The 27,975-nt window shown below is 45.3% G+C and overlaps 2 protein-coding genes across 2 annotated transcripts; one reads left to right on the top strand and one right to left on the bottom strand.

Moving 5' to 3' along the window:
• Positions 1-13,060, bottom strand: PSMA2 (proteasome 20S subunit alpha 2). Its single transcript, XM_073550025.1, has 8 exons — positions 12,923-13,060; positions 7,730-7,806; positions 5,733-5,865; positions 5,514-5,636; positions 3,552-3,633; positions 1,524-1,597; positions 386-443; positions 1-302 (listed from the first exon to the last, which is right to left on the bottom strand). Exons 1-8 carry the CDS (start codon positions 12,961-12,963, stop codon positions 186-188), a joined length of 705 nt encoding a protein of 234 aa, XP_073406126.1. The 5' UTR covers positions 12,964-13,060; the 3' UTR covers positions 1-185.
• On the top strand, positions 13,058-27,554 carry MRPL32 (mitochondrial ribosomal protein L32). The gene is made up of 3 exons (XM_073550026.1): positions 13,058-13,193; positions 14,692-14,861; positions 27,109-27,554. Exons 1-3 carry the CDS (start codon positions 13,082-13,084, stop codon positions 27,358-27,360), a joined length of 534 nt encoding a protein of 177 aa, XP_073406127.1. The 5' UTR covers positions 13,058-13,081; the 3' UTR covers positions 27,361-27,554.
• Positions 27,555-27,975: the final 421 nt, after the last annotated feature.

The following is a 27,975-nucleotide window of genomic DNA, read 5'->3' on the forward strand; positions in this document are numbered from 1 at the left end:
TTTTGTTTGATACCGTTTATTGTGGTTAGATCCATAAAGATCTGTCAAACAGGTAGAAATAGAAAGTATGCAGAAAAAAAAAAAAAAAAAAAAAAACAATATGCAAAGAAAATCATTTTGTATCCTGGCAGAAAAAAAAAAAAAAAAAAAAAATACATCAATCGACCTCTCCAAGTGGTAGCCATTTATGCTATAGCTGCCAAGTAATCCTTTACTTCTGCAGGAGTGAGTCGTTTAAATCCGGCCTCATTACAGATACCCACTTCAATGTTGTCTTCAGTCATCTGACCCTCAAAGCTTTCCTGTTGGAATACAGACAGTAGTATCACTATAATATACCATGTTCACTGCATGCAATCCCATTTCGCTCACTGTATGACATTACCTTTAGTGTTAAGATAGCTGTGTGAATGGCATCTTCCAGTTCCAGGTCTTCATTATATCTGAAAAGGAAAAAAAACGCTCTGCTGAAAGTTTACTTTTGCCATGTTGTGCATGCGTGCCAGCTAGCATGTTAAATAGTCTTTCGATTAATTAGAAGAGCCCCTCTCCATTTAATAAACACGATTTTAAAAAGTTATGCACTACTGAACACCCACTGCTTATTCATTTCAGGACCCCAATTAACAAAAACAATGGATATACTCCAAAAGTGAAGCCAATCCAGCCATGTTTGTGCGGCTGTTCTCGAGTGATGCGACACCATGGCCATACACCCGATGTAGCAAATGATCAGTTGCTCTCTGGCTGTGCAGCTCATCAGTATTCAGTCAGAGCGGATGTCCTCGCTAACAAAGTATTAAAGACCAAAGCCAAACAGCAACCGCTTTTTGGCAACATCCAGAACATGTTAACAAGGTCACATCACCCACGGAGAACAGGGCCACTGCGGGAAGGGAGTACACTTTTTTTTTTTTTTTTTATATCAATTAGGGTCCTGGATTAATTACGCAGGACCCGTATTGGCACTGGAGCTGCTGTAATTTCAGCATAAAATGACCTTAACCCCTTAGGGTATGTGCACACGTAGAGTATTTGATTGCAGAAATTTCTGCATCTCTGGGCAGGAAGTTTTTTTTTTTTTTTGCAGTGCATTCAATGGGTGAAAAATACAGGCAAAAAACGCACTGAGAATTGATATGCTGCAGCTTTTTTCATTCACATTGCTGGCATCAGATTTCGCCACAAATCCGATCCAAAAATAAAAAAAACCTCACCAAATCTGCAACGTGTGCACACAGCCTTATTTACATCATATGCTGGATCTTTGACTTTCCCAGAAAATGATGGCTATGAAAGATTTCAGACCACCACTGTATACCCACCTTTGCGAGAGCCAAGCAGCAATTCACTGAGTACCTAGTAACAATCCATTCATTCTAATGGAGCCAGGCTCTTATCTTTCCCCTCCCTCCACCAAATCCCTCAACTTTAACACTTTAATAGAATCATAGATTCTATTAAAGTGTTAAAGTTGATTTTAACACTTTACTGTGAAGACATACCATAAGAATCATTTGTACCTTTTTTCAAGGAAAGTCTTTCCATTTACATAATTCTTTCCCATTGCTGTAGCCTTCCATGCAAAGTAAGCCCCCTGAAAAAAGGAAAAAAAATATTGAAAAGGAAATCAATGAAAATTAAGCACCATTAGAGGATTTTCTTCAAGGTTTTTGATGTTGTACAACCACATTACATGTCAAATATTCATCTTAAAAGGGGCCTGACAGCAGATACATGCTTCTTATTGATCGAGCAGCATGCACCAGTCACTGGCAGTATGCACTCAGCCAGGTATCTTTGACAAAACACTTTCAGAGGGGGGGGAACACACATTGAAGACAGTCAGGGACGGAATCGCACAGGAGGCTAGTTGGACAGACGTGTCCCTGGCAACTTCTCCACAGTTAATGCACTAGCAGCACGAATCAGCTGCATGAATCACACATGAGATAAACTCGGGACGAGTCTCGCATGTTAATACCTGGCACTCGAGAGCGGAGCGTGCGGCCGCATAGCAATACATGCATCCGCAAGCTCCGATCCGAGTGCTGGCAGCAGTGCCGGGTATTAACATGCGAGACTCTTCCGAGTTTCTCGCATGTGTGATCCCGGCCTAAAAGACTTCATCTAGGACTAAGCAAGTGAAGAGCTATCCCAGGATGGATAGGTCAACAAAATGACATCAGTTGCAGAAAACACCTGGCATCACCACTGATTAGCCGAAATCTGCTCTGGGGGCATGGAAGTGATGTAAACAAAAGCAGCTGAACACACTGTTTTAGTCTGCGTGCCCACAAACCAGAATAGCAGCGTTTTGGATGCTACATTCCACATTACAAGCACAGTGGATTGGATTTATAGAAATCTCACGTCCACTGTGCTTTTATTTACTGCTTAGTTGTACAAGTTGTATCATATAGTATACAGAGAAAAGGGGAGGGGGGATCCAAGTGCGGTACAACTGCAAAGTAGTGCAATTCCAGAATAGTGTTTTTCCCTGTTTTTTTTTTTTTTTTTTTTTTTTTAACCATATTCACTAAAAGCTAAAACTGACCCTCCATTATGATTCTCCAAGTTCGCAGATAGCAAACATGTACAGGTTATTTTTTAATCTATGCTGTGAAATAAAAATGGCTCTATTATCCGAGACCGGTAGCGCCTCCATTTTTTTTTCCCTTTGGGGGGGGACCTGGGCTGAGTGAGAGCCTGTGCATGTTCTGAGATTACATTTTTAATCGATATTTTGGGGTAGATATTTCCTGTTCGAAGAGCTGGATCTGTTTTATTCACAAAAATGCTTCATGGACATACAGAGTCTGCAATACAGCACAGGTATCAACGGTCTGCACACCCTTAAATCATTAATTGACAAGTGTGCTACAAGCTGTATTGCTACGTCCTTGAAGCATTTTTTGTGAATAAAACACTCACGCCCCAGGATACAAATCATGGTGAGCTGGACTACATTTTCTTTAGAATTGCATTTTATTGCAATGATGCGTTGAGGTTTCTCGTTACGCTGTTTACCGATTGGATTAATTTTTTTAGATTTTGCCAGAAATGTCCGATCTGAATACAGCCATACCAAAAGGTGTGTATTTTTAAGTGTGTGTGTGTATTTGAACTTAGAAAACTTAATGCTTCTGATTGCAGGGCTTCTGTCTGCCATGTGTAGCAGAAATGATCATCTGCTATGAACATTGGCCACAAGGCAGCACTCAAAGCAGATCTGCAATGACAAGCATGGTGGTCTCCTGCAGCCACTCGGTTGTGGTGTCAAACCATCAGTGCTCCGCGATGTGACAGGGACTTCGATGGGCGAGATTTGTGATGTGCTTCCGGCACACGTTAAATGCTGCAGTTAGGGGCACATGTGCCTGAAACGAGGTGGGCTCAGAGCCAGAACCAGCATCAAAGAGAGGTGACTAATGACGTTGCTATACAACATAGGTCGTAAAGTGGTTAAAGTAGTTAGACATACAGAATTTCATACTAAGTAAATACAGTCCTGTATATTACACAAGGAAATATACAACAACATTACTTACAGAAGGATCAGACTGAAATAAATATGGTCGTTCTTCATCCCAACCGGCAATTAATAATGAGACTCCAAATGGACGTACACCTCTAAAGATTACGAGAAAGAACAGGTTACTAATATTGCATCCAATAAACCTTTACATTTGGTGTGTGGCAGGTAGGAGGTTATTATACAAAGTGCCATAGTGTATATCAGCGTATTCACAAGTTGGCACTCACTTGAACTTCTGCCAAGAAAGTCATGCAAATAGTTATGCCCTTAAATCATATATGTCACAAATTACTTAAATAATATTTCCCACATGTTTACTTTATATCAGCACAATTTTGGAAACAAATTTTATTTTTGTTAGGAAGTTATAAGGGTTAAAAGTTGACCAGCGATTTCTCATTTTTACAACACCATTTTTCTTTTTAGAGACCACATCACATTTAGGCTATGTGCCCACGTATGCAGAAAATTTCTGCTTCAAATCCGGACACCTTCCCAGAAAACGCGCAATTTCCATGTGTTTTTTTGCTTAAAAACTGCACGTTTTTGATGTGTTTTTTCCCACGCGTTTTCTGACTCAGAAAATAGCAAAAACGCGGACTTTTCCACAAAATTAATGAGCATGCTGCATTTTTTTTTTTTTTAGCGGAAAAACACGCAATGTGCACAAAAAGTGCGGAACTCATTTAAAATGAGTGGGATGCTTCTTTTAATGCGTTTTTTGAACCATTTTGACCGGGACAAATGCTTCAAAAACGCTTACTTGGGCACACAGCTTTAAAGTCACTGAGGGGTGTACATGCCAGAAAATACCCAAGTGACACCATTCTAAAAACTAGATGCCTCAAGGTGCTCAAAACCACATTTAAGTTAATTAACCCTTTACGTGCTGAAGTAATGTGGAAGGAACAAACTAACTTAACTTTTTTTAAAAAAAATTTACTTCAGAACCAATTTTTTATTTTCACAAGTGTTAAAAGATAAAAATGAACCACAAAATTTGTTGTGAGATTTCTCCAGAATACGCCGATACCCCGTATGTGGGGGAAAGCCACTGTTTGAGCGCACGGCAGAGCTCAGAAGGGAAGGAGCACCGTTTGACTTTTTCAATGCAGAATTATCTGGAACCGAGATTGGACGACATGATGCGTTTGGAGAGTCCCTGATGTGCCTAAACAGTAGAAACCCCCCACAAGTGACCCCATTTTGGAAACTAGACCCCCCCCCCCCCCCAGGAGCTTATCTAGATGTGTAGTGAGCCCTTTGAAAACCTACTTTATTTTGATTACTGTGATAGGGTTTCTCAGTGATAAAAGTGTACCTGGAATGAATCTGCCGGATGCCGGCCGATCTCGGCGGGCACACTGCCCATGAGACAGGGGATTATTTCTCTCCCCTCTGATGTGCGATCACATCAGAGGAGAGAGAGTAAATGCAAAAATCACGGCTTTTGTTGTTGTCGCCGTTATACAGGTAATAACGGCAATCGCAACACTGGGGTCCGTAAATACCGGCCCGAATCATGTTCTCTGGGGTCTCTGCTACCCCTGGCAGCCGAGACCCAGGAGAAAGTTTGACTCTGGGGGGGGGGGCGCCATTTACTTTTTCCACAGTGCCGTTAATTAACGGCGCTGTGGTTTAAGTACCCTTAACTACCGCCGTTAAAAGGCGTTATCGGCGGTTAAGGGGTTAAATTTGTGATATGTGTAAACATAAAAATTACCTGACTGATGTCTAAAATTGAATAGCTGACCAACTCAATGGTGCTGAAATGTGATGCAAATGTTGTCGTCCCCCCCCCCCCCCTCCTTTTGCCAACACCCAAAAGAGTAAAGTCACAACAATGGGTGCAGTGCCAGTCCCATTGCAGCAGTCTATGCTACATAGCATTTCAATCGCTTTTCATGGCAAAGATAGCAGCTGCTTCCTGTACTCATTCCCTTTAATAAACTTCCTCCAAGATGAATGAGCTTACCCAGACTGTGTATACTCCTGCATGACAGAGGCCACTCTTTGCACTAACTGTGCTGTTGGAATAGGTTCGTGATACACAAGGTAATACTGCTGGGCGAGTTTTCGGGCTCTATGAACAAGGACTCTAACAAGAAAATTAAAAGAAAGACCCAAGAACATGACAATCAGAATGGGGACTGCTGTACACAGTAATATATTAAGTTTGCAAGTATTAGGTTACCTGTAATCAGGGCCCATGCCACTATATACCATGCCTATGTGTTTGGTGATTGGTTCCACTTTATGTACACTCTGCTCATCATACAATATGGATTTCTGTTTTTTCTCAGTTGCCAAAACGACTCCATTTGCAGCTAAAAACAAAGGAAGTAGAAAGGTGATCATTTCAGAATAGTATAAAGCTCATGTTAACAAAAAATGGCAATATCTTAGCGAGATACTACATCCTGACAATACGACATTTCTCGCTTCTCTATTCGGCTGCCATGGCAGGGCATACACCGGTGTTAGGAGAACCAGCTGTTGACCAAACTAACTTTAAGCTTTAAATGACAAATTTTTTTTGTCTTGCCTCTCTGCATTTCAGTAGATAGAGAAACTTATTTCCACTGAAATGGCTATATGAGATGTGCACAGCAAGTAGGAGTGCCCGGTTTCCTTCACAATGGATACATTAGCACTAAAGTCTGGTTTTAAGGGCTTTTTGGAAAGAGATCATAATCTTTTCTTTTTTCTGTAATTGCATCACACAAAAAAATACCGTATTTTTCCGACCATAAGACGCACTTTTGGTCACCGGCATTTCTTCGCAGCCTGGAGGCCCCCGCAGTTCCCTTGCTGGCCGCCGCCATGTTGCGGTGGCCTCCGGGAGCATGGATGCCGGGAAGATGGCCGCCAGTCCAGGGACGGTGCATGCGCAGCTTCAGATCTCTTCCCGAGATCTCGGGGGACGAGATCTCGTTGCCGAGATTTGAATCTCGTCCCCCGAGATCTCGGGACAAGATCTGATCCCGCGCATTCGCCGTCCCCGGACCGGCGTCCATGCTCCCGGAGGCCACCACAACATGGCGGCGGCCAGCAAGGGAACTGCGGGGGCCTCCAGGCTGCGAAGAAATGCCGGCGGAGCAGCGGCCCCTGCACCGGAGCACAGCCCGCTGCCATCACCGCACCGCAGAGTGCCGTCCGCTGCCACCACCGCAGAGCCCACCTGCCCCAGCCCAGCTGCCACAGCCTCGCTGCCCCTGCCCCAGCACAGCTGCCCCTGCCCCAGCACAGAGCCGCCACCGCACGAGCCTGGACCACTGAATGACCCCTGTGACTACTTCTCCACCTGTGCCGGATCCCCTCCCAGGTAAGCTGAATTCGGACCCCCATTTGACACATTTTTTTTCCCCCTATTTTCCTACTGAAAATTGGGGTGCGTCTTATGGTCCGGTGCATCTTATAGTCTGAAAAATACGGTAAGTCTGTTTTTACAAGGCTCAATGACTGACAGCTGGAACCGATCTGCTCCTCCTGTAGGAGCATTATTGCAGTGATGTAAAGACAAGTCATTTCAAGCTTAGGAGCCACAACACTTGCTGTTAAAAGACAGCAGGCAGCCAGGAATAGGTTAAGAGAACTGTAAGAAATTATTGCTGCCCTGTGATTGGTCACTGTGGCAAAAACTTATTCATTCATGAAAACTCAATTACTAACCGATTTGATATGACTACTAGAGTTGGCCATTTTCTATTTTTTCATGACCACATGTCAGTGTTAACCCCTTAACAACTGCTGACGTACTATTGCGTCGGCATCCCCAATTTGAGGTGGAATCCGGCGGTGAGCCCACCGGATACGCAGCAAATCTGCAACGTGTTCACTTACCCTAAGGCCGGGATCACACTACCATGTGTGATGCGAGAAACTCGCACCAGTCTCTCGCATAAACACCCGGCGCTACTGCCGGTACTCAGGATCAGTCGCGGCTAGAAATACATGCAGCCACAGCTCTGGTCCTGAGTGCCAGCGGCAGCGCCGGGTGTTGATACAAGAGACTCATGCGAGTTTCTCACCACACACGGTAGTGTCATCCCGGCCTTACATGACTTTACGTGAAATCTCTTTTCAAATCAGTGAATCTCAGAATTCCACGTTTAGGCAGGTGTGAGGTTTCTTCTACAAGGTTGTATGCATCCTAAGCTAAGGACAGATGACCGACATTACACCACATACCTTTGATGCCAACAGAAGGTGCTCCAGCAGCTACTGCAGCCAATGCATACTCAATCTGTACAAGTTTACCTGAAGGACTAAAGGAAAGAAATGGCTGTTAATTGGGAAAAATGTATACCACAGGAAGCTCGACAGTGCAATGCAAAGTCATTGGAAGACCAACTGATTAGAAGCTAAGTGGAGAGATGTAGACTACCTAATGCATTAACAATTTGATAAACATGTTGTACTCATTTTAAGATTTTATTTTAGATTTAGGCCCAAAATCCACAAAATACAGAAAGGGATTGTATTTAATATCACACTTTTGCACAAGAAAAAAAATGTACTCAAGTTTGTGCACCTAGTGTCTCTATTTACTTCACCCAAGAATAGAAAACACAGACTCCTATACCTTTATGAGTAGTGTGACTACGCATGCAATTCAGGAGAGTGTAAAGGCCCCGTCACACTAAGCGACTTAGCAGCGATCCCGACACCGATATGAAGATGTCAGGATCGCTGGTAAGTCGCTATGTGATCGCTGGTGAGCTGTCACACAGACAGCTTCACCAGCGATGCCGAGCACCCGGCATCACTGGCTATCGCTGTAGAAAATAGATTCAAAATAAAAAATATAGTTATTCTCACCTTCCGACGTCCCGTTCAGCCATCCTGCCTCTCTCCACGCTCCGGTCCCAGTGAGCCTTTGCACGAATGACCGCGAGATGTCACGGTCTCGAGGGATAACAAAGTCTCGCGGTCATTCATGCAAAGGATCACTGGGACCGGAGCGTGGAGAGAGGCAGGATGGCTGAACGGGACATCGGAAGGTGAGATTTTTTTTTTTTTTTTTTTTACACCTGATCGCTGGTCTCCCGCTGTCACACACAGCGATGCGTGCTGGCCAGCGGGAGACCAGCGACCAAAGAAATGTCCAGAGGTTTCTTGCAGCGATCAGCGATACCGGCAGGGGAGCCGCTCGCTGATCGCTGTCACACACAGCGATCTCGCTGGCGAGATCGCTGTTACGTCACAAAAGTTGTGACTCAGCAGCGATCTCGCTACCGAGATCGCTTAGTGAGACGGGGCCTTAACATGGTACAAGAGTCGATCTACTATGCATTGGGGGTGGGGGGATGTAAATTACTGGAGGGTAGGGTATGTGCAACAGAGAATCCAGCACATTTGGAAACATTTGCGACTGTCGCAGTGCCACACCAGTCATTAGATGCTATGATACACCACTATAGTTTCAGTTCTATCAGATGTCTGCATACAGCTCCAGCAGTTGTACAGCATGGCTCTGGGATGGCCTTTCACCCGTCCTCCCCCTTCCTGCTGCATGGAGCGAAAGTGAAAGCTGAAACGCTGTGTCATGCCTGTCTAGGTAATTCCCTTCCACTTATGAAAGGCAGGGTGTCGGATTATAGAAAATAAAAAAAAAAAAATATAATATATATATATATAGTGTATCATATAGATAATGTCGCAATTGTGCAACGTATAGATCAAGAGTGTCACAAACATGAAGTAAAATCCAAAACTACTTTATTTCAAAATATGACAAATATAAAAAGGGGGTTACCTCAAACCAAATAAGACACAAACAGAAGAATGGCTACAGCAGAGAGATAATTGTATATATATATTTTTACATTTTAAATGCTAAATATGGTGTATTTCATGCACGTATATTCAAATTGTGCAGACCCATTTATAATGAGGAAGATAATCCCTTATTTGCACAGAGTCTGAATAACAATAAACACAATCGTGAGGAGGGGGGAGTAAAACAATTCCCTGCCACACAAAGGAAATCTTTTTCTTGGGTCTTATGTGTCAGTGACAAATTGTCAGAAAATGTTAAAGTCTGTCTACTTCAACACACTGTAACAAATAAATTCTTAAAGTACCAGTGCAGAGGTATATTTGTTACAATAGTTAAATGTTGCTGGTTATGTGGCCTAGTACACTATTAAGTCCATATGCCAATTGCACCCAAAAGCAGGAGCCCGCAAGATCTCCCAATGCAGAGGTATATAATTGCCTATGTATGTATGTGGGTGTGTTGTATCACGGTGCGCTCAATTGCATTTGGAAACCATAGCATCCAGCTCTGATTATTGTATCTTAAACAGACGCGTATCCTACTGGCAGTGCAAGATGAAAAGTCAAGACAGGTAAGGTACGTATTACCTGAATTTGTGCTGTTGAAAATGTGGACTTCGAAAGGCACGCTGTCTCCCCTTACCCTGATGCGCGTTTCGCTCGTGCTTCTTCCCCTCCTCACCAGTGTGTTTAATGACTTTGTGCAAATGTGGGATCATCATCCTCATTATAAAAGTGTGTCTGCACAATTTGAATATACGTGCATGAAATATATTTTCAATGCTAAATATGGTTTAAATGTATATACACAATTGATTCACTGCTGTAGTCAGTCTCCCCATTTGTGTTTTATTTTGCTTTAGGCAACTCCTTTTATATTTGTCATTTTATATTAAAATATTTTGGATTTTACTTAATGTTTATGTGAGAATCTTAATCTAAATGTTGCACAATTGCGATATGATCTATACGATATACCATTGTATGGAGTGTTGCACGCTCCTTGGATGAGGAATATGGGAATGGGCATTAGGCTTACTAGATACACTATGCTATAGATCTTCCAAAGCTGAGTGAAGGCAAAGCACATTCTCACATATTCCTAGTCAAAATCCTGATGAATCAACTAGCAGGCCTAAAAGAAGTCAGGGCATACATTTTTTTTGTTACAACTTCAATGGTGGAATGCTGCACATTGGTGTACTGAGAATGCAGTCAATCCCTGTGCAGAGTAAAGCCCCCGTTACACACTGCGATATCGCTAGCAATATCGCTGTAAAGTCACCGATTTTGTGACGTTGCAGCGATATTGCTAGCGATATCGCTGCATGTGATATTTACCTCCGACCGGCTTCCCTGCTGATTATCACTGATCGCGCGAGAAGCTCCTGGATCATTCCTCGTCGGTCACTTCCTGCGGCGCTTCCTGCTGTGACGATGAGCGACGCGTGGAGCTGGGCAGGAGGACGCAGGATCGCCGCGTCTGACAGGTAAGTAGCGATCCCCGACCCCAGCGATGTCGCTAGTGAGATCTGCCTGTGTGGCAGCTCACTAGCGACCACTTAGCGATGTACCAGCGATCCTGACCGCCTCATATCGCTGGTCGGGATGGCTGGTGAGTCGCTAGGTGTAACGGTACCCTAAGGCAGAAAATCATGGATGCAGACGTTTTTTTAAATCCACAGCAGATTAACCAAATACAAATCCATTTATAGCAGATACTCTCCCTTAACTTCAGGAGTGCACCGAGCACCTGCCTCCAGTTTGATGTGAGCGGTACACTCCTGAAGACTGACAGCTCCGATCAGCAGTCTAGTTGTACCGCTGGTCAGAACTATGCGACTCTAAAGCTGGCCACACCATGCACTCTAGAAACCCGGCAAGCTTTTCATCGGCGCTTACAGGTCTACAATTAATACCTCCTGTAAGCACTGCACCTGCTCAACCACAGTGCTAGGCTGTAGCGATGCCTGGTAACAGACAAGGAGCAAACAATTAAAATTCCCTTTGTTCTTGTAAATGGAGAGGCTTTTGAATAAGATTGCTTGCTTTTTACAAGCAACTTTCCAATTTTAACCATTATTAATGCTAAGATAGCCTCTTTGCTGCCTAAAGGGAATCGGTCACCATATTTGACCTACCTGTGCTATTAATATGGGCATACACGTTATAGACTGGTGAGAAGAGTCATATCCGCATGCCTCATGGATGATGCCTTGTCATGGAAAAGTCATCTTGTATCATTTTATGGAAATTAGTTCTTCCAGGCTATGGGGCCTCCACTGCCCGGAAGATATGCTAATGAAGCGAGGGGGGAGCACTATCTTCTCCCACATAGTCACTGTGACATAAGGTGCACGGCCAGAAATCTGGCACTTTTCCATTGCAGTCATTCTTTGTTCCGCCCTTCTATGGACTCTGGCTTCACTGTTGTTCCGCGCAGGCACGTCAACGTAACTTCCGCTCCCAGTGTTCTCTGGAATGTACAAAAAGTGCACTCCCAACATCCTTCTTCCGGGCCAGCATAGTTGGCCTGTCATTTGTACCTTTTCTGCATGCTGGAAAACAGCAGTGGGAGTGAGAGTTAGTGACCCCCCCCCCCCCCCCCTCCGTGCAGAACAAAAGGGAGGCCAATGCCCATGGAAGATGAGCAACAGCAGGCAGAATTTCTGGCTGTGCACATGATGTCACAGAGACAAAGTGACAATGTGGGAGGAGGAAAATGGGATAATGAAGCGAGGAGGCAGAATTATCTTCTGGGCAGCATCCTCCTGTAATCTGGAAGAGGTCATTGAAATTAAGTTATAAGAGGATTTTTCCGCAACAAGGCATCTGATATGTGGCACACAGGACTTTTCAGCAGTCTATAGCCTGTGTGCCCATATTAATAGGTCAGATCACTCAAAACATGGCAAGATTCCCTATAAGCATCCAAAACAGAACAAAAACAATTTTTTACTTACCTCCCTGACCAGCACCACAACTGGTGGTGATGTGACACTACATCACATAGCAGCAGTGTAAGGTCACAGCGGTCACCTGGCAATATCACACTGACAATGCAGGGGCATCAGCCAGTCAGGAAAGTAGGTTTACGCCTCCAAACAGCTGTAAGGAACTACAACTCCCAGCGTTTACCAAATATCTGCTGTACTAATGAACAGAGCAAGGCTGAATGGCAGGGTGGATATAGAACAGGAGAAGTCAGTCTCTTCTTTAGACCATGTTCACACTGCAGGCATAGTATGAACACAGCATTTTTGCAGCAGTATCCAAAAACTCCCACGAGTAGATCCAGCGACTAGAAAAACAGTCTAAGTGACGAGGTCAGAAGTGATAGAAAAACAGCTGTATAGTGCAGAGCGTGGCGAGCCTGCCCCACGTGCAGCACACAGCCTCCCCGCAGCAGGCACCATTCACACACCGCCTCCCACGCTGGGGCTCAGGCCGGCCGACAGCAGTGACTCTGCAAAGTGCGCCCGAGCGAGGACACAAAGAGCTGCGGGGCTCAGACACACGGGCACCGGGGAGAAGGCTGCCGGGACCGGCTGTGACCCCGCGGACTCAGCCGCAGGGCAGCGCCGCCACACAACAGCCACTCACCTGAAAGTGGTCAGAGAGAAACTATAACCGCGCTCCGCCATCTTCTCTCTGCTCCTCCTCTATGTGAGCAGCACGGCGAGCGTCACTACGTCACACGTCACATCCCGCCCGAGTGCGCATAACAGAATACCGGGTGACAGACAGGAGGTCACCAGAAACATGGCGCTGTTCGGGGGACCGGCTGCAGGAGTTGTCAGGTTGTTGCTGACATGGAGCCTGCGAGCAGAACAAAGTCTTCTGCGGGTTTTAGGAGTGCAGCCTTTCCATCCAGGTGAAAAAGTCCATATTACATGAGTGAATAATATGAAAAACTATTGCTGCATACAAGGGCTACACGGGGCACATAGCTGCATACGAGGGCTATACGAGGGCTGCGCGGGGCGCATAGCTGCATACGAGGGCTACGCGGGGCGCATAGCTGCATACGAGGGCTACGCGGGGCGCATAGCTGCATACGAGGGCTACGCGGGGCGCATAGCTGCATACGAGGGCTACGCGGGGCGCATAGCTGCATACGAGGGCTACGCGGGGCGCATAGCTGCATACGAGGGCTACGCGGGGCGCATAGCTGCATACGAGGGGCGCATAGCTGCATACGAGGGCTACGCGGGGCGCATAGCTGCATACGAGGGCTACGCGGGGCGCATAGCTGCATACGAGGGCTACGCGGGGCGCATAGCTGCATACGAGGGCTACGCGGGGCGCATAGCTGCATACGAGAGCTACACGGGGCACATAGCTGCATACGAGGGCTATACGGGGGCTACGCGGGGCACATAGCTGCATACGAGGGCTACGCGGGGCGCATAGCTGCATACGAGGGCTACGCGGGGCGCATAGCTGCATACGAGGGCTGCGCGGGGCGCATAGCTGCATACGAGGGCTACGCGGGGCGCATAGCTGCATACGAGGGCTACGCGGGGCGCATAGCTGCATACGAGAGCTACACGGGGCACATAGCTGCATACGAGGGCTATACGGGGGCTACGCGGGGCACATAGCTGCTTGCGAGGGCTACGCGGGGCGCATAGCTGCATACGAGGGCTACGCGGGGCGCATAGCTGCATACGAGGGCTACGCGGGGCGCATAGCTGCATACGAGGGCTGCGTGGGGCGCATAGCTGCATACGAGGGCTACGCGGGGCGCATAGCTGCATACGAGGGCTACGTGGGGCGCATAGGTGCATACGAGGGCTACGTGGGGCGCATAGGTGCATACGAGGGCTACGCGGGGCGCGTAGGTGCATACGAGGGCTATACGGGGGCTACGCGGGGCGCATAGGTGCATACGAGGGCTACGCGGGGCGCATAGGTGCATACGAGGGCTACGCGGGGCGCGTAGGTGCATACGGGGGCTACGCGGGGCGCATAGCTGCTTGCGAGGGCTACGCGGGGCGCATAGCTGCATACGAGGGCTACGCGGGGCGCATAGGTGCATACGCGGGGCGCATAGGTGCATACGAGGGCTACGCGGGGCGCATAGGTGCATACGAGGGCTACGCGGGGCGCATAGGTGCATACGAGGGCTATACAGGGGCTACGCGGGGCGCGTAGCTGCGCGCGGGGGCTACACGGGGCGAATCGCTGCATATGAAATTCTTTCGTCTTTTCCTCCTCTTCATCCTTCACCTTCTATAGCATCTACAGGATTTATCTTGGGCTGCCCCAAAACATTCCCCTGTGCTTCCTGACTGAGTCTTGCTTATAGCAGGAGCTCAGAACTTGCTTCATCTTCCCTTTTCACGATCAGTGTTTTTTGTTTGCTGCAGCTCTAGCGGTCCAAGCTCCATTATCCTGTCCCTCTGAGCAATCCGATGAAGATTCCAATGTGCCCAGTTTTCTTGACAGTATCTTTTGGATGGCTGCCCCTAAATCCAGAAGAACAATAGAAGTAAATCGCTGCCGAAGAAGAAATCCAAAGAAACTTCTGAAAGAGAAGGTATTGTAAAACTTGCACCTTAGTTTTACCAATATGTTTTTGTGTTTTGTTTTATTTTTTTTATGTACGTAGATATTTTAAGAGGTGTTTATAGGTGCAGTCTGTGGCTGGTAGAATGTGATCATGTCCATAGACCAGGATATGCCTATAAGCAATAGATTCTGTGTGGTGGAGTTGTAGGATAACCCCATATACCTGCACTAGGGGCAGGTGTTTTTTTTCCTCTGCATTACATTATGCGACTTTTATTCATAGATAAATGAGATGAGGATGATCTAACAGACTTGTATCTCAGCATAGTATCCTCCTGCTTATCGTATGCTGGATGAGTGGAACGCTATTCATGACTCTGACTCTAAAGGTTTTAGCAAACTGGTTTTACTCAGTGCCAACATAGCACATAGAGAATGTATTTGGCTTTACTCAGATGCTACTGTACGTACGTCACTTTATTCTGGAACTTTCATGTACCTTAAAACCTATGGTCCCCAAACCTCTTCTCTCTTCTGTGAATGGAGAGAGGACTCTTTCACTTCACTTAATAATAATAATAATAATAATCTTTATTTATATGGCGCCAACATATTCTGCAACGTTTTACAGTTTATCGGATTCATACACAACAGTCATGAGTAACAACGTTAACAATAATACAATAGTTAAAGCAAAATAAGACGACCCTGCTCGTGAGAGCTTACTATCTACAATGAGGTGGGGGAGATACAAAGTACATCATTTACAATGATGTATTTACATTAATGGACCAGACATCTTGAGGGGGTGGGGGATAGATAGTGAATGGGCTACACACACACACTTAAGCCCCCTTCTCACATAGCGAGATCTCTAGCGATGTCGCTAAAGTGTCACCGATTTTGTGACGCAACAGCGATATCGCTAGCGATCTCGCTACATGTGACACGTACCTGAGACCGCCCCCCGCTGAATATTGCTGATCGCGCTCGAACGTCCTGGGCCATTTTTTCCTCGTTGGCGTCCCGCTGGCGCCAACTAGCAACGCATGGACGCAGGCGGAAGTCGTCATCATTGCTGCCGTGTGACAGGTAAGGCTGGGTTCATACTGCGCTATGACAGTCCGTTTAACGGACTGTGTTACACCGCGGTATAATGCAGTGTAACGCAGTCCGTTAATGCTGCCATAGCCTCCCATTAACTAGCGCATTGCGACGTATGCCGTAAAGTGGCACACGTTCGCGATGTGCCGTTAAGCACTGACGGAGCCTCGGACGTGGGCTGCAGCGTCAGGCTCCGTCACAGCTAGCGCTGATTCAGCGCTAGCGGTCATAGCATGTCACCACTAGCGCTGATGAATCATCAGCGCTAGCAGTATAGCATAACGCTATGTGAACCCGGCCTAAGCGCGACCGCAGATGGATCGCTTATCGCTGCTGCGTCGCTGGTGAGATCTGCCTTTTTGGCAGCTCACTAGCGACCATTTATCGATGCACTAGCAATCCTGACCAGGTCGTATCGTTGTCGGGATCGCTCGTGCATCACTAAATTTAACGGGACCCTTACACATAAAATGACTTTGATTAGGGAAGTGATAAGCCGCTCTGAACAAATGTGTTTTGAGGGAGCGCCTAAAACTGTGCAAGTTGTGGATAGTCTTAATTTCTTGGGGTAGAGCAATCCAGAGGATTGGCGCAATGCAGGAGAAGTCTTGGAGCCCGGAGTGGGATGTATGGATTAGTGCAGAGTTAGTAGAAAGTCGCTTGCAGAACGCAGCGATCGGATAGGCCAATAGACAGAAATGAGGGAGGAGATGTAAGGGGGTGCCACACTATGGAGAGCTATGTGGGTGAGAACAAGTACTTTGAATTGGATCCTATAATGGATGGGCAAGCAGTGTAACGACTGGTGAAGTGCAGACACTTCCGAGCACCGATTAGCCAGATGGACCACCATGACTGCTGCATTAAGGATGGACTGGGGAGGGGAAAGTCAGGTGAAGGGGAGGCCAATTAATAGAGCGTTACAGTAGTCCAGGCGGGAGTAAATCAGGGCGACAGTGAGGGTTTTTGTTGTTTCCATGGTGAGAAAAGGGCGGATTCTAGAGATGTTTTTTAGGTGTAAGTGGCAAGAGCGGGCAAGAGATTGTATATTGGAGGTAAAGGAGAGATTGGTGTCAAACATAACACCCAGACAGCGTGCCTGCTGCCGGGGTGTTATTATGGTGCCACACATGGAGAGGGAAATGTCAGATTTAGGGAGGTTAGTAGACTGAGGGAGCAGAAGAAGTTCAGTTTTGGAGAGGTAGAGTTTCAGATAGAGAGTGGACATGATATTGGAGACAGCGGACAGACAGTCACTGGCGTTCTGTAGTACAGCGGAGTTAAGGTCAGGGGATGATGTGTATAATTATGTGTCATCAGCATATAGATGGTACTGAAAGCCAAATCTGCTGATGATCTGACCAATTGGGGACATGTAGAGAGAGAAGGGGGCCAATGACTGAGCACAGAGGGACCTCAACAGTGAGAGGAAGAGGAGATGAAGTGGAGCCAGTGAACAAAACACTCAAGGAGCAGTCAGAAAGATAGGAAGAGAACCAGGAGAGAGCAGTGTCCTTAATGCCTAGTGACTGGAGCATAGAGAGTAGGAGATGATGGTCAACAGTGTTGAAAACTGCAGAAAGGTCAAGGAGAATGAGCAGAGAGTGGTCACCGTTACATTTTGCTGTCAGAAGGTCATTGGTCACTTTGATGAGTGCAGGTTCTGTCGAAAGTAGGGGGCAGAAGCCGGACTGTGAAGGGTCTAGGAGGGAGTGAGTGGAGAGGTAACGGGTAAGGCAGGAATAGACCAGGTGCTCCAAGAGTTTAAAGATGAAGAGGAGATTGGAGACTGGTCTGTAGTTATGTGTGCAGGATGGGTTTCTTTAATAATGGAGTAATGATAGTGTTTGAAAGAGGAAGGAAAATGCCAGAGAAGAGGGAGAGATTAAAGATTATAGTTAGGTGAGTTGTGACGATTGGAGGAGATGTGAGGGAATGGGGTCAGTAGTGCATGTAGTCGGACGAGAAGAAGAGAGGAGCCTGGATACTTCTTCTGTGATGGGATCAAATGTGGAGAGTGAGCCAGGGGAAATGCAGGGAGGGATGGGAGTCACAGCATTTGGTGGTTGGGAGCGGATTTCCTGAGGGATATTATCTATTTTCTCTATAAAGTGGGAGACTAGATCATCAGCACAAATGTCTGTGATAGGGGCTTGTGCTTTCGGACTGAGAAGGGAGTGAAATGTGTCAGAGTTTCTTGGGGGTTGTTGGATTGTGAGGAGATCAGGGTGGTGTAATAGCTCTATTTGTCGAGATGAAGGGCAGCGTTATAGGTTCTTAACATAAATTTGAAGTGTGTGAAGTCTTCTGGTGTGCGAGTTTTTCTCCATAAGAGGTCAGCACTCCTAGTGCATCGCTGGAGCAGTCGATTTTATGATATGAGCCAGGGCTGTTTTACTCTGTGTTTGGAGGTTCTGAGGGTGAGGGGAGCTATTTGGTCAAGGGTGCTTCCAAGAGTGTCATTGTGGTGATGTACAGCCAGATCAGGACAGGAAAAAGAGGAGATTGGGGACAGTGATGAGTGTAGGGAGTCTGAAAGTGTATGAGGGTTAATGGCTTGTAGATTTCTGAATGTGTTGTAGGTAGGAGTGTGCTGGGGCGGGCGAGGATTTGTGAGCCTGAAGAAGAGAATGTTGTGGTCAGAGAAGGGAAGCGGTGAATTATCTAAGTAGGAGATTGAACAGAGCCGGACAAAGACCAGGTCAAGGGTGTGTAAGACAGCTCTTACTGCATGTATTTGGGGACACTCGCTTGGCAACGGGATGAAGGCACACAGTAAAGGATTTATCACATAACCAAGTCCATGCGGTTTATTATGCAATCATAAGCCGTATCACGAACAGTCCATTACATACATCACCAGAACATAACATTAAGTTTGCGGTCTCTAAACATGCTGGACCATACTCCATCCAGTTCCCGTGGGTGACTGCACAGTTTATTAACTGACCTTTGTCAGTGCATACAGTTCCCCCATACTCTGGGTTACCTTCCAGGATCTCCTGCTTACAATGCTGATTCCTCGTCAGTCCTAGGTCCCAGAGGAAACTGCCTAACTGGGATCACCATCCCAGACAGTGCCTTGTTCTCCAGGCCACCCGACAGTCCAGATCCTCTGCAGGTCCATGGCCTCACCCCGTGCTTTCAGGAATCCGGTCCACACACACACAGGACCTTCCAACACAGACACTTTCAGGACCTTTACACATTCATCATGTGACCAGACCTCAGTCACATTATATCACTCTTATATTTGAACTAGGACAGAGTCACACATAGGTGTACACCATCTTAATAAATAAGATCAAAAAGAGAAAAGATATGTGTGACTAAAAATTAACTTTTATTGTCCTTCTCTTTCAGCCAAGCGCCCTTAGAAAAGCCAGTATACCGACACAACACGCGTTAGGGACACATACCCCAGTTAGATAATATGACAGGCAGTTAGATATGACCTTTACCCATTCATAATTACTGGCCATCGATGCCAGCGTAGATAACAAAGTGCACTATATACGCCACTGAACTGTGAAACTATAGCGGGAGTCACGCGGTAAACCACGTGTGATCCTGAGCTTCGGCAATAGTTTAACCGGTTCCCGACCTGTGACACAGCGTATGCATCATGAAAGTCGGTGCCAATCCGACTTATGACGCATACCCTGTGTCATGAATTCAAAGCCCCCCTGCGGGTCGGGTGACCGGGATCAATGAAAGGTCACATGACCCGCAGATACAGGGGGCTTTGTAATTCACCACAGGGGGCGTCGCTTCGCCCCCACGTGGCTACGATCGCTCTGATTGGCTGCTAAAAGTGAAACAGCCAATCAGAGCGATAGTAATATTTCATCAATGAAAATTGATGAAATATTACAATCCAGCCATGGCCGATGCTGCAGTAGCATCGGACATGGCTGAAGACACCGATTCGACCCCCCCCCCCCACCGGCGATGGCCCCCCCATGCCACTGAATGATAGCGGCGATCTGCCGCCGCTGTCATCATCTGCCCCCCCTCCCATTCCCTCCGCTCCCCGCCAGCTTCCGATAACCCCCCTCACCCACTCTCACCGCCCCCGGCACCTTCTAAGTCCCCCTGTCACTCCCGGTGTCCGGCGGGTCCGGTTCATGGGCGCCGCCATCTTGGAAAATGGCGGGCGCATGCGCAGTGCGCCCGCCCGAATCTGCCGGCTGCAGATTCCATTATTTCATTTTGATCACTCTCTCAGTGATCAAAATAAAATAAAAAGTAAATGAACCCCCCGATTATCACCCCCATAGGTAGGCATAACTAATAAAATAAAGAAAATATTTTTATTTTTATTTTTCCATTAGGGTTAGGGTTGGAATTAGGGTTAGGGTTGGAATTAGGGTTAGGTTGGAATTAGGGTTAGGGTTGGAATTAGGGTTAGAATTAGGGTTAGGATTGGAATTAGGGTTGGAATTAGGGTTAGAATTGTGGTTAGTGTTATGGTTAGGGTTGGGATTAGGGTTAGGGGTGTGTTGGGGTTAGGTTTATGGTTAGGGTTGGGATTAGGGTTAGGGATGTGTTGGGGTTAGGGTTGTGGTTAGGGGTGTGTTGGGGTTATGGTTGGAGTTAGATTTGAGGGGTTTCCACTGTTTAGGCACATCAGGGGGTCTCCAAACGCGATATGGTGCAACCATTGATTCCAGCCAATTTTGCGTTCAAAAAGTCAAATGGTGCTCCTTCCCTTCCAAGCCCCGACGTGTGCCCAAACAGTGGTTTACCCCCACACATGGGGTATCAGCGTACTCGGGAAAAATTGCACAACAACTTTTGGGGACTAATTTCTCCTGTTACCCTTGGGAAAATCAAAAATTGGGGGCTAAAAAATTCTCTGCATTATAAACTTCTGTGAAGCACTTGGTTGAAAGTGCTCACCATACATCTACATAAGTTCCTTGGAAGGTCTAGTTTCCAAAATGGGGTCACTTGTGGGGGGTTTCCACTGTTTAGGCACATCAGGGGCTCTGCAAACGTAATGACGACCGCAGACTATTCCATCAAAGTCTGCATTTCAAAACGTCACTACTTCCATTCCGAGCCCTGACGTGTGCCTCAACAATGGTCCCCCACACATATGGGGTATCAGCGTACTCAGGACAAACTGGACAACAACTTTTGGGGTCCAATTTCTCCTGTTACCCTTGTGAAAATAAAAAATTGCGAGCTAAAAATTCATTTTTTGAGGAAAAAAAAAAGATTTTTTATTTTCATGGCTCTGCGTTACAATCTTCTGTGAAGCACTTCGGGGTTCAAGGTGCTCACCACACATCTAGGCAAGTTCCTTATGGGGTCTAGTTTCCAAAATGGGGTCACTTGTGGGGGGTTTCCACAGTTTAGGTACATCAAGGGCTCTGCAAATGTAACATGATGCCCGCAGACCATTCCATCAAAGTCTGCATACCAAAACGTCACTACTTCCCTTCCGAGCCCTGACGTGTGCCCAAACAGTGGTCCCCACTCACATATGGGGTACCAGCGTACTCAGGACAAACTGGACAGCAACTTTTGGGGTCCAATTTATCCTATTACACTTGTGAAAAAAAAAATTGCGGGCTAAAAATCATTTTTTTTGAGGGAAAAAAATGATTTTTTATTTTCACGGCTCTGCGTTATTAGCTTCTGTGAAGCACTTGGGGGTTCAAGGTGCTCACCACACATCTAGATAAGTTCCTTGGGGGGTCTAGTTTCCAAAATGGGGTCACTTGTGGGGGGTTTCTACTGTTTAGGCACACAGGGGCTCAGCAAATGTAACATGACGCCCGCAGTCCATTCCATCAAAGTCAGCATTTCAGAATGTCACTACTTCCCTGCTGAGCCCCAACGTGTGCCCAAACAGTGGTTCCCCTCCACATATGGGGTACCAGCGTACTCAGGACAAACTGGACAACAACTTTTGGGGTCCAATTTATCCTGGTACCCTTGTGAAAATAAAAAATTGCCGACTAAAAAATTTTTTTTTAGGAAAAAAAAAGATTTTTTATTTTCACTGCTCTGCATTATAAACTTCTGTAAATCACCTGGGGGTTCAAAGTGCTCACTATGCATCTAGATAAGTTCCTTAGGGGGTCTAGTTTCCAAAATGGGGTCATTTGTGGGGGAGCTCCAAAGTTTAGGCACACAGGGGATCTCCAAACACGACATGGTGTCCGCTAACGATTAGAGCTAATTTTCATTTCTAAAAGTCAAATGGCGCTCTTTCCCTTCTGCACCCTGCCGTGCACCCAAACAGTGCCCCCCCCACATATGGGGTACCAGCGTACTCAGGACAATCTGGACAACAACTTTTGTGGTCCAATTTCTCCTGTTACCCTTGTGAAAATAAAAAATAGCGTGCTAAAAAATCATTTTTGAGGAAAAAAAAATGATTTTTTTATTTTCACTGCTCTATGTTATAAACTTTTGTGAGGCACTTGGGGGTTAAAAGTGCTCACTATACATCTAGATAAGTTCCTTAAGGGGTCTTGTTTCCAAAATGGTGTCACTTGTGGGGGAGCTCCAATGTTTAGGCACACAGGGGCACTCCAAACGGGACATGGTGTCCGATAACGATTGGAGCTAATTTTCCATTCAAAAAGTCAAATGGTGCTCCTTCCCTTCCGGGCCCTGCCGTGCACCCAAACAGTGGTTTATGACCACATATGAGGTATTGGTGTGCTCAGGAGAAATTGCCCAACAAATTTTAGGATCCATTTTATCCTGTTGCCCATGTGAAAATGAAAAAACTGAGGCTAAAAGATAATTTTTGTGAAAAAAAAAAAAAAAAGTACTTTTTTTTTTTTTTTACGGATCAATTTGAGAAGCACCTGGGGGTTCAAAGTGATCACTATGCATCTAGATAAGTTCCTTGGGGGGGTCTAGTTTCCAAAATGGGGTCACTTGTGGGGGAGCTCCAGTGTTTAGGCACACAGCGCCTCTCCAAACGCGACATGCCAAGAGCTAAATATTCCAGCATATTTTCCATTCAAAAAGTCAAATGGCACTCCTTCCCTTCTGAGCCCTGCCGTGCGCCCAAACAGTGGTTTATGACCACATATGAGGTATCGGTGTACTCAGGGGAAATTGCCCAACAAATTTTAGGATCCATTTTATCCTGTTTCCCATGTGAAAATGAAATAATTGATGCTGAAAGAAAATTTGTGTTGGAAAAATTAAAATGTCCATTTTTTCCTTCCACATTGCTTTAGCTGCTGTGAAACACCTGAAGGGTTAATAATCTTCTTGAATGTAGTTTTGAGTAGCTTGAGGGGTTCAGTTTTTAGAATGGTGTCACTTTTGGGTATTTTCTGCCATATAGACCCCTCAAAGTGACTTCAAATGTGAGGTGGTCCCTAAAAAAAATGGTTTTGTAAATTTTCTTGTAAAAATGAGAAATCGCTGGTCAACTTTTAACCCTTATAACTTCCTAACAAAAAAATATTTTGCTTCCAAAATTGTGCTGATGTAAAGTAGGCATGTGGGAAATGTTATTTAGTAACTATTTTGTGTCACATAACTCTCTGGTTTAACAGAAAAAAAATTAAAAACTTGAAAATTGCGAAATCTTCAAAATTTTCGCCAAATTTCTGATTTTTTCACAAATAAACGCAAAAATTATCGACCTAAATTTACCACTAACATGAAGCCCAATATGTCACGAAAAAACAATCTCAGAATCGCTAGGATGCGTTGAAACGTTCCAGAGTTATTACCTCATAAAGGGACACTGGTCAGAATTGCAAAAAATGGCCAGGTCATTAAGGTCAAAATAGGCTGGGTCATGAAGGGGTTAACTTGCCATTCATTGTATGAGGCTGAGACAGCAGGATGGCGTGTAAAAGATTATTACCGCTGCTGCTGTAAGCAATTCCGGCTGGAGATCAAGCCAGCGTGGCTGTGTGAGCTGACGCGCCACTCCATTCATTAGGAGCTTTGTAACACATCGTCACTGCAGGGCATATTAGTGTCACTAGCTACACAGCACTCAGGGCGCACTTTATCTATATGAATAGAATCCTTTCTTGGGCAAATTGCAATATATTGAGGTGCAATATAAAGGTCATATGACTAATAAGATAAAAGACTAATGCTTATCAATCTAATAGCGACACACTTCATGATAAACCGTGTGGAACAATATATTATTGTGGTTGCTTAAAATTTAAATGCACCACACGTTATATTGACCCATATATGGAATGTGTGAACACTGAGTAGTTTACAAATATAATTTATATATGTCATACTAATGGGGAATATTATAGTGTGTATTGAATATTATCAGTGGAATGATTGATACATAACTTTCCTGTCATAAATTTATAAGGAATTTTTTTTCAACCAGCAATTTAAAGGGACAATGGTTGTAATCCCATTATAGTAAAAATTTTTCTTTCTATCCTGGGGATTAGTGGGCCATATATGACCCAGTATACATCTATGATGTATGTTATGATTTTAATAATAATATTTTTTTTTTTTTTTTTTTAAGATGCCTTATCTTACAAAAGTTCATTTTTAGTCGCACATATCTTTTCTCTTTTTGATCCACATTATATCACTGTAGCCACCCCTATAGGTGGGTGGTGTATGCGTGATTATTCAGTTCTGTTCAGCTCTCCAAATAAACCTGTAAGCCTCCCTTATAAGTAAGCACAAAAAACAAAGCTCGTGGGACTACAGGTCCCAGAGAAACATTACTGGCTTACAATGCAGAGGATCTCCTCTACGACGCATATTGGCCATTCACAACGACGTCGGTCACTGTCTCACTATCACCATTACGCCTTCATGCGTCTCCTAAGGAGCACATACAGCGCCTCCTAGCTGTAACGGGTCACTGCCTCACAGGTGTTACCGTCTTTGTGTGTCTGAGAGGTTGAAAGCTGTGAGAGGTCGAGAGAAGTGGTTAGTGATAGAAGCAGGGATGCAGATGTTGAAGTGGGGCTGTTAATGGGGATGTTGAAGTCTCCCAGGATAAGGGTTGGTAGTTCTGAGAACATGAAGTACGGCAGCCAGGCAGAGAAATGGTCAAGGAAGTGGGTGGGTGAGCCTGGGGACCGGTATATGACCGCTACTCTGAGGGTGAGGGGATGGAAGAGCCTGATGATGTGGACCTCAAAACAAGGGAATGAGTGTGACGGAACTGGGGGGATGACCTGGAATGTGCATTGTGGAGACAGGAGCATGCCAACTCCACCACCAAGTCTGTTTGAGTCTTGGGGAATGGGAGAATTGTAAGCCACCATAGGAAATGGCAGCAGGGGAGACAGTGTCAGAATCCTGAATCCAGGTTTCAGTAAGGGCCAACAGATTAAGAGAGTTGTTCAGAAAGTAATTGTGCAGGAAAGGAAGTTTGTTACATACAGACTGTGGATTCCAGAGTGCACAATTAAAAGAGGGAGATGAAGGCGTGCAACTAATATTAATAAGGTTAGTAAGGTTTCGATGTGAGGTTGAGGTTGGGTATTGGAGGGCCAGGGTTGGGGGAGATGTCCCCTGAAATCAGTAGAAGTAGAAAGCTAAAGAGCAAGTAGTTATTGGAATTGTAAGAAGTTTTTTTGTGCAATGTGTTTGGGCAAGATGGAGTGATGCTTTTGAGGAAGGTGAGAAGTGCATGGGAGCTGTACATGGGAGAGGGAAGTATAGAGGGACTGATGTGTATGAGTCGCGATGGAGGGGAGATAGGGTGGTGAATGTCGATGGTAAGGGAATACAGGAGGATAGAAATAAAGCTCATGGCTAAAAGGGAGTACAAAGTGTGGGTTACCTGTCTGCTGCCCTTACTAACTGCCATGGATTAACTACTTAGAGATGCTTTGCAGAGGGTATACGTGAAAATAGCCAAGAACACATAGTATGCCATGGTCACCTCTTTATTAATAGAAGCAACAAAAATAATCCATTTTCGTGAGATAGATGTTGACCCCCTTCTGTAACTTGCAACTAACATATATTTATGGCATACCCTGTGGATGTTCTGTAAATCAATGAGATGGAAATAACCCTTAAGTAAGCCAAAAGAAATGCCCCTCGGCTACGGCGTTGCAAGAACAGTACCTTTGTATTCTTGGATCAGAACACAACAGTTGCTTTTCTCTGTAAGCTCCCCCATGATGCTGCTGCATTCACAGCTATAAAGATGGTGGCGGTCATGTGGTTTATCTATGTGACTGGTTCCCTGGCTCCACTCTCCTCTGTGCATTCATTGAAAGGGGTTGCCCACCACGCCAGTGCCCCACATAAGATAAGAACATGTTACCTCCTAGAGCAGTGCCATTCCTGCGCCATTGGTGCAGTATCCCTTGGTGGTCACATGATTGCTGCAATCAATAGTTGATGATCAGCTGCAGCCCTTCAGTATTGTCACAGCAGGATACTGCAAGAGCAGCACCCCAATGTGAGGGAAATATCAAATGTCTTTATTTTATGGGGGCCCTGAAGTGATTATAAGGGGAGGTCCGGCAGTGGACTATCCCTTGAATGCTTTTGTCACCTTCACAAAGGAGGATGAGCCATTGTCTAGCGTTAACATCACTGATCTGTGGGCAGCAAAGGGCCATAAACTGTACTGAAGAGGTAATCTTTTGGGGAATCTATAATTGGTTTGGTAACGGCACACCTTTTTAGGCAGTTTGATACTATGAAGTGACCATTTCTGTATTCCACCTGGAATTTCCATTACTTGAGATAATCAAATTACTATGAACCTTAGGATGTGTTCACACTTGGTCTTTACTGAGTTTTTTGAGCAGACGCTAAACGGAAACTCCATGTTTTTGAAGAATATTTTAAGCGTTTTCGCTCAGTTTTTGCTCCAAAACCTCCTCCAAAATCTCAATGTGAACATACCCTTAGTAGTATAACTATTTTTATGGGCCCATGTATGATTGTTTCATTCATCAGTGAGAACTTCCTCAGACATCAGTGAGAAACAAGCCAATATTTAATGTACCGTCCTCAGTAACCCAAGTGCTTCTCCGGTTGGCTGGGATTTGTTCAGCCTTACTACCTTGAATAGAAGCCACTTCTAGGTCTAGTAATTGTCATTTATCAGTACAACGTACAGCGCATCCTCATATAGACGCCAGTGTTTGCAGTGTAATATTCAAATGACAAAGGCCTCTCCGCCTGGATGGAAAGAATTAATTTTTTCCTTTAATTTTTAGAATAACATTGACACATGTCTAAATTGCGGGCACCTGAAACTGAAACACGTACTGTGTGGAATCTGCTATTCGAAAGTTCGGCAGGAAACGCACCTCATCAGGAAGGAGATACAAGCTGTGGAAGGAGGGCCTTTCAAAGCGCCCACTGTGGAAACTGTAGTTCTCTATGAAGGTGAAAAGCCGCATCCTGAAGATGTGGGGAAGAGGATTATTGAGCAGAAACGTAAACGCCCATCATGGTTTTCATATTGATATGTATCCGTTTTATTTTTTTTTCTTCTATACAGTGTCCTAAAGGCCTCCAACATGAACTTCTCAGTAGACTCTTAGATTGTGCTCTCATATCCCCAAAACGGTCATATTTTTAGTTTGCTGTTGTACGTAACATTGGATCTTTAGTGCTACATGTATTAAAATGGCCCCAGTGACTAATTTGTGAGAATGTAGTTGGGTTGCATTATTTGATAGTATGTGTATAGTTCTTTTTTTTTTTTTTTCTCCAAAATGTGATACATATCTAGGAGGGCCTTTTAGCCAAAAGGTGGTAAAGATTAGCACCCCAGCCTCTGTCTATCCAGTAACAAGAAGTTGGGAAGGGGTCTTGAGAGTATGCCAAACATTACAATTATCTAAAAAGTTAAATAAAAACTTTTTGCCAATTAAAAGGGGTATAACTCCTTTTCAATTTTTTGCTAACTCATTTTAATTTATTTTATTATTTTATTAGAGAATTTATAATAAGTTGGGTCTCCTGCCTCAGGGTCCTCATTTCTCAGTCATCGTAGAGAACAGGTAATAGGAGTGCATCTCACTCTGGACCTGACCTGTCCTGCATTACATCTGCGCATTGGGGGTTCCAGCTGATGG

Source organism: Dendrobates tinctorius, unplaced genomic scaffold (assembly GCF_039654945.1).
Source record: "Dendrobates tinctorius isolate UK_male_01 unplaced genomic scaffold, ASM3965494v1 ptg000162l, whole genome shotgun sequence".
NCBI lineage: Eukaryota > Metazoa > Chordata > Amphibia > Anura > Dendrobatidae > Dendrobates > Dendrobates tinctorius.

Excerpts from the sequence above, each read along its gene's own strand:
- MRPL32 (XM_073550026.1), top strand. The coding sequence starts at position 13,082 with ATGGCGCTGTTCGGGGGACCGGCTGCAGGAGTTGTCAGGTTGTTGCTG. Across the intron at positions 13,194-14,691 it reads AGTGCAGCCTTTCCATCCAG|CTCTAGCGGTCCAAGCTCCA; the intron begins GTGAAAAAGTCC and ends TGTTTGCTGCAG. Across the intron at positions 14,862-27,108 it reads AGAAACTTCTGAAAGAGAAG|AATAACATTGACACATGTCT; the intron begins GTATTGTAAAAC and ends TTTAATTTTTAG.
- PSMA2 (XM_073550025.1), bottom strand. The coding sequence starts at position 12,963 with ATGGCGGAGCGCGGTTATAGTTTCTCTCTGACCACTTTCAG. Across the intron at positions 5,637-5,732 it reads GGCATGGGCCCTGATTACAG|AGTCCTTGTTCATAGAGCCC; the intron begins GTAACCTAATAC and ends TTTTCTTGTTAG. Across the intron at positions 303-385 it reads CAGCTATCTTAACACTAAAG|GAAAGCTTTGAGGGTCAGAT; the intron begins GTAATGTCATAC and ends GTATTCCAACAG.